Source organism: Pinus tabuliformis, chromosome 8 (assembly GCF_031772625.1).
Source record: "Pinus tabuliformis cultivar Carrire ecotype Pingquan chromosome 8, CPIR1, whole genome shotgun sequence".
Classification (NCBI taxonomy): domain Eukaryota; kingdom Viridiplantae; phylum Streptophyta; class Pinopsida; order Pinales; family Pinaceae; genus Pinus; species Pinus tabuliformis.
In genome coordinates, this window is record NC_142294.1 from 1890837873 (window position 1) to 1890844891 (window position 7019).

The window sequence follows — 7019 nt, forward strand, 5'->3', positions numbered from 1 at the left end:
TATCATATCACAATTATTACCAATCAAATTACACCCTTCTATAGATTTAAAAATATATTATATGCAATATTTTTTATTTTTATTTTTTAATAATAATAATAATAAAATTATAGAGTAAGTATGTGGATTGGTTTGAAAATCTTATATATTTTGGAATTGCTTATTCTAATAAAAAAAAAAAATTATAGTAAGTTCACAAAATTTATATACATATTTATTATTCTAGTTACTAAAACAAACCTACATTTAAAGAAAAAGTATATCACTAATGTCAAAATTTATTCACGAACACAATTCTCAAAGCGAGGACATGTCAAAATGGTGACGGCATTCTATCTTAAGAAACATCTATGACACATTGGGAACATGGCGTACACGAGATTCGTCAGTCACTGAGTGTCACAAAAGATCTAACACTTGGAAAATTTAACCCAAATACATTCCAGCCATCCCTGTGCAATCCAATGAAAGTAAATTATCCAACAACAAGGATATTAATTGAAAGAAAGTTCATCTTACAGAAGGTTGCAGAAAAAGATTTTCTATTCATGGCTTCCAAAATGGACTTTCCAGTTTATATAATGGGGATTTTAATTTCCATTCAGAGGTTTGGTGTTCCTTGTAGTCTCGCCACCATTTCATGAAGCTGCTTCCTTCCAGCAAAACATCTGAAGAAATCTTGCAATCATTGATCATCTCTGTCACATATTTTTCAAAATTTTCAAGACTTTCTTTCTTTTGGTCCGCGCCTTCTTTAACATCTTTCAAAGCCTCTTCTACACGCGCCCAAAAGCATGAGTCCCGATTGAGGAACGGTAGCTTTGTACGAGATCTCTGACCTCTTGAACTGCGATTAGTTTTTCTGTGTTCCAACCATTGCTCAAGGACTTTATAACGAGCGGGTCTTTTGTCTAGATAGTTACCGCTGTCCTTGGAAGTGCTATAATGCCGTGCAATATCCAGAGGCTCCACAAGTTTTCTATAGGCAGTGCCAACATTTATCCACTTATTGCGAGATTGGAAATCACTCGGCAACGAGGGACTGTTACAGATTCCAATAATCCCATCCCAGAATTCATTGAGCGTTACCCTCAGCAAATTAGTGTTACTGTCACCATAGTCCTTGTCATTTCGGTTCTTGAAAGAGTCATAATACCCGTCACCCTTCTCATGGCAAATCACTTTATACCACTCAAGCTCGGACATACGAAGTTGTTGTGGGATCAGTTCACTTTCTTTTGAACTTAGCTGGGCCAAATCACTCTGTACAAAATTGACAATATCACCATTTCAAGCACACATTTGAAACATCGCTTAGCTTGCCTAAATGAAAGAAAATAAAATACAGAAGTGCAGACAAAGATGCTATGATGGAGTTTAATATCAAATAATCCACGATAAGAAAATAGCATGCACAGACAGTATATATGAACCTGTAGACTCAATGACAAATAATACGATCTTAATTTTTAATATCCTATGTTCATTGCAAGTTGGAAACAGACAAAATTGACTGTAAAAAAAGACTGTCATTTCATTAAATTGCAATCTTGTCGCGCCAAGAGAGAAGAGAGATACTTTACCCCCTTGTTGGAAGGAATACTCTCCTTTACCTCCCCAGTAGAAGAAATTTTCTCCTGCGCAACAGTTGAACTGCAACAACATATATGTAAATCAGCACAATATGGGAACTGCGAAATGGACTCTCTTAATTTAAAGTCATGCTAAATATGTCAAATTTGCGAAATTTTGCCAGTCAGGAGATATGGATTGTGGAGAAGTGAGCTCGGAATATTCATCAATTCACATTTGTGTGCATTAAATATTTCAGTTTTGTAGATATGGAGGAGATGACCAGATTCGAAAAAACAAATTAACCCCGTGCTTAAAGCCAGAATTTCCCCAAAGGCACTTTTTGAAACCCCCTACAAAAATTCAATATTCAGAATCTAAAGGCCAATGCTTGATGCTTTACCTGTCAATCCCTTCAAACTCGAACGGATTTGCACTTTCCATCATCTTAGATAACGAAGAACTCCAATCAGGAGATTGATTTTTGTTATATTCTTTCCATTCTTCCCACCACATCATGAAGCTGCTTCCTTCGAAGAAAACATCTGAAGAAATGCTGAGATCGTTTTCCATCTTTGTTACATACTCTTCAAACTTTTCAAGATTTTGTACCCTTTGGTGTTGTCCTTGTTTGAGACTTTCCAGGTCTTTCAAAGCCTCTTCTACATGTGCCCAAAAGCATGAGTCCCGAGGGAGAGATGCAGGTTTTGTGCGGCGTCCTTGAACTCTTGAACTGCGAGTTTTTTCTTTCGCTTCCATCCATTCCTGAAGAACTTTATGTCGTCTGGGTCTTCCATCTGAAAGATAGTTGCCTTTACCCTTAGAATAATAGAATGCAATATCGAGAGGCTCTACAAGTCTTCTATATGCAGTGCCAGCATTTATCCACTTATTTTGGGTTTCGAAATCACTTGGCAACTCATGACTCTCCCACCTCTCAATAATCTCATCCCAAAACTCGGCCAGTTTTAACCTGCGGCAATCAGCCTTTATACTCTTGCTATCATTCTGGTTCTTGAAGGAATCATAATATGTGATACCCTCAGTCTTCTCACAAACCTCTTTATACCACTCAAGCTCTGCCAAAGTAGCTTTTTTCTGACTTAGTTGAATAAGCAGGTGAGAATCGTCTATTTGGTCGTAAGCATTTCGAACCTCTCCTCTGCGTAAGGCTAACTGTCCAAGGTCAAATCCCTGGGCTGCAGAATCCATGGAAACGAAAAGCAGTCGCAGCTTTAGCCGTCCCTTGTGCTGTGTAGCAAGACCCTTGTCCGATCTTAATAACAGCATGTGTGAAGATGCTCAAAACGTTAACCTGGATGCCGTTATCGACAAGCTATCTAACGTGTTGGAGGCCATCAAGGTAATGTGCATGGGGCGTTCTCTCTCGTTGTTGGTGTACATGCACCTATATTAGCTCTAGGTGTTGGTGTACATGCATTTAGACTACCAGTTAATTTATTGCTTGTATGTGGTACATGTACACATTAACATAAGATAAAGCACACTTAATTTTAGTTAACTTTAGTTATTGCATATATAAGTAAATTTAATTTAGGATCTAAAATAAAGCACACTTAACTTTAGTTAACTTTAATTATTGCATGTACAAGTAAACTTAATTTAAGATCTAGATTACATGAAAATAGTTTAGTTTAATACAGTAAGTTTAGTTATTACATGGAAGTAGTTTAGTTTAATACAGTAAGTTTAATTATTCCTCCTTATTATTATTATTTCATTATTACAATGTAATATCATGCACATTCGCATGACTTAAGGTAACACGTGTTATAGTTAATCGTGTCACTAAAAAGAATAATGAGTTAGAGTATTGTTAATTTGTAAAAAATAAATACACGAAAAATAATCTTATGAACATGCTAATATGATAAATTATGTTAGGATCAAAGATAAAGTAGTAGATTTTAAAAGAGCAAACTTTAAAATAGGCAACCTTGAAACTATATTAAGAAAGACTCTTAACTATATTAAGAAAGACTATTATCAAAGTTAACGGCTAAAGAAATTTCACTAAAAAGGCAACTTTCTTGTAATAATTTTATTATTGTGTGTATTAAAAATAATTACCTTATTCAAAACATTTTAGGTAAGGAAACAATTTTCTTATAATAATTTTATTATTAGGAATAAAGTAGGTAAGGAAACAATTTTCTTATAATTAGGAATAAAGTTTAAAAAAATTGTTAGTAATAAATTTTTACAATTATATTTAACATGATTATATTAATAAATGTGATTGATATATTTTATAAATGTTAATTTTATATATAAATTTAATATTAAATATAATATGTATTATTTATGGTATTAATTTTATATATTTTAATTTTTTTAAATATAACTAAAAATATCAAAAACTTAAATAAAAATATAATAATGATAATTTTATGCAATAAAAAATTAAAATATCTATAAATTATATAATAAAATTTTTATTAATTAAAATTAATAAATAGAATTTTAATAGTTGAGTTTATAACTTCTTACCATTCATAAAAACAAGATTCTCTTCATCGGTGAATTTCCCTGTAAAAAAGACTTAAAAACTTAAGACTTTAGCTTTAATTATTGCATGTACAACTAAGCTTAATTTAATTAATTTTAATTATCTCTCTGTAAAAAAGACTTAAAAACTTAAGACTTAAGCTTTAATTAACTTTAATTATTACATGTGCAACTAAGCTTAATTTAATTAATTTTAATTATCTCAAATATCATTAATTTTAATTATCTCAAAAATCTTACACTCGTATGTACGCTATTATTGTTATTGTAATTTGTTAGTACGTATTGACGCACCAAATTTATGTTTATCCTTTCTCAGCGAAGCGAATCACAGAAATCGAAAGAATCAGAGCCCAAGGCGGAAATTATCCTTTCTCAGGAAAGCGAATCACAGATATCGAAAAAATCAGGGGAGGAGCTTATTTCGAAAGTATCACTTCAGACGTCTAACAAGTTGTTGTTAATCACTTCAGACGGCTTGTCGAGACTAAAAGATTTACTGTTGGAGGGAGTAAATGGTACTTGTTCCTTGGTGCGTACAAAACCTATATATTAAAATTGTATCTAAATTCTTTAGTGTATAATTGTAAATAGTAAATCCATATTGTGATTCTTATGAGCAATTCAACTATACCGAGATGCAGGACATGCCATACCTAAAGTCGGTCAAAGGGCTTTGGTTCAGTGATCAAGCATGCAATATACCCGTTACAAAATTGAACTCAATGCATAATTCATTGAGGGTTTTTGGACACAAAATGCACAGTTCATTGAGGGTTTTTGGACACAAAATGCAACTAGAGGAGTCTTTCGCAAAAGTGGAAATTTTGTTCTTTGAGTGGAGTGCTTTGATTTTTGTTCACCTTAAAACTGTTAGCAGTTTGACGAAGTGTATTCAAAACAATAGAATGAAAATGTTTGGACAATACAAATTGTGTCTATTTCCATACAGATCAAACTCTATGAAATTGACACAGGAAGTCACAAATGCTTTGCTAAACAGAATGCAGTCTTCACCAATTAAAAACCAATGTAGCTATAGACCCCAAAATTGGCTCCCCTGAAATAAAGATTTCCACTAAAGATCATTATGAAGGGCTGCAGGCCCACAAAAAAACCATCTACAGCACTAATATGATTTCACTTACTGACAATCCAAGCCTGATATAATTACAAACTAAGAATTTGTTATCATATTAAAACCTATCCCACATGTGAGATCTATAGTTCCTTGAATTCAAATGATCAAGCACGCTCACCATCTTCAGTGTACAAGGGCCTCTTCCTATATGTCGGATGATAAGGAAAAACAAGGCAATATCAAAATTGTTGTTTCTTCGTGGAATAAATTTCCCAATTGGAAAATGTCGATCAACTCTAGGAAAATCAATCTATTTTTCACCCACTGCCATATGGAATCAATAATCAAATCCCCCATCTTTTCAACCTTCTCTATGAAATTAGATGCATCTTGAAAAATATAGCTAATATTTGCATCATCAACATTATACATCCCAATTTTTTTATACTAAAAAAGGTCTCGATATTGTGCTTCTGATTGACTAAATTGATTAGCACAAAAGCATAGAACATGAGTGACATCCAGAAACTGTAATGTAGTTATAGACCTTGAAGCCAAAGATCCACCAATAAAAAATATTCTGTAACACGTGATGGCCGCTCTGAGCCGACAGCCTAAGAGAGCAAAGCCATCTTTTCCAAAATGTGTTCACTATCAAGCTTTGAAATCTTGTTCAAATATTTCAATTTAACTGACACGGATATACTGTGACATGAATCACAATTTCCTTTTGGATATTTTCCATGATAGTTGTCCTAGAAAAATGTTGACATTTCTAAGTTATCCTTATAAGGTGATTTTGAGAATGGATACTGAGAAAGTCATGTAAACCTATACCACTAGTATATGCAAGATCTTGTGGTTTTGTGTTTTCCCCATTTTCAAGCATTCTTTACCTACAACATTTAACTGGAAAGAAAATAATTGAAATGATGAGTGCAAGTGACCTAATTTAGTGGCCCTGGAATCTTCTTTCTCGTCATCCCCTGGAAGATATTTTCTTAGAAATTTATTTATCAAAACATCCAATTTATGGTGAAGTTCGAATATGAATGGTTGCAACTTCATCATTTCTCTTGATCCTCCACGAAAGCTAGCTTGAACTCATGCACAAATTTGTTTTGGTCAATATCTCCATAGATAAATTGATCCAATTGTTGTTTCTAAAATGTAACAACCAAGCTTTTCCCCTGATATCTCATGTAACAAATTTGAAGCAATTTCTGGACTATTTAGAAAAAGTTCGACTAGTCTTGGATGCTGTGAAATATCAAACGATATTTTTCCAGTGGAAGGATGTCCTGGAACCCCTGATTAAATTGCCACAATATGAAAATCACTATCATGTGTATTTTTGTCTTCAATGGTAAGGAAAATTCCTTCAAAAGTAGTCTCAGTCGCATTGTAGAATGCATCCACACGAACCTTATCATATCATGCCTTTAAAGCATTGATCCATCTCCAGTCTGAAATACAATTGATATTCCAAGGACAAAAATTCCAGAGCATTTACCATAGAATATTAACTTTGGTTCCTTGTGTTCCAAACTTTTATTTGAATTTATTTAAGGATTTTTCCTTTCTTGAATCATGGAGTCTCTCTCCATGTCCTTTTGGATGCCCATTCACGATAATATCAATTGACTCATCTTGAGGTGAACCAAACTCGCCACAGGAGATAGCCTAAAGATTTGTTGCATTTGATCCATTAATTACTGTCTCTTAGGTAGAATGAAGGTATTTTCCAGTAATTTCATGTTAACTGCTGCCTAATAGCCCCGTACGTTTTCTTTAAAGTAAAAGAAAAAATGAAGTCCCATCAATGACAAAAAGTCGA

The 7019-nt window shown here is 33.3% G+C and overlaps 1 protein-coding gene across 1 annotated transcript; it reads right to left on the bottom strand.

Annotated features, from left to right (window-relative positions):
• Positions 1–313: 313 nt before the first annotated feature.
• LOC149243942 (uncharacterized) lies at positions 314–2948 on the bottom strand. The gene is made up of 3 exons (XM_089367887.1): positions 1976–2948; positions 1584–1653; positions 314–1263 (listed from the first exon to the last, which is right to left on the bottom strand). The coding sequence occupies exons 1-3, from the start codon at positions 2860–2862 to the stop codon at positions 547–549; spliced, it is 1674 nt and encodes a 557-aa protein (XP_089224013.1). The 5' UTR covers positions 2863–2948; the 3' UTR covers positions 314–546.
• Positions 2949–7019: the final 4071 nt, after the last annotated feature.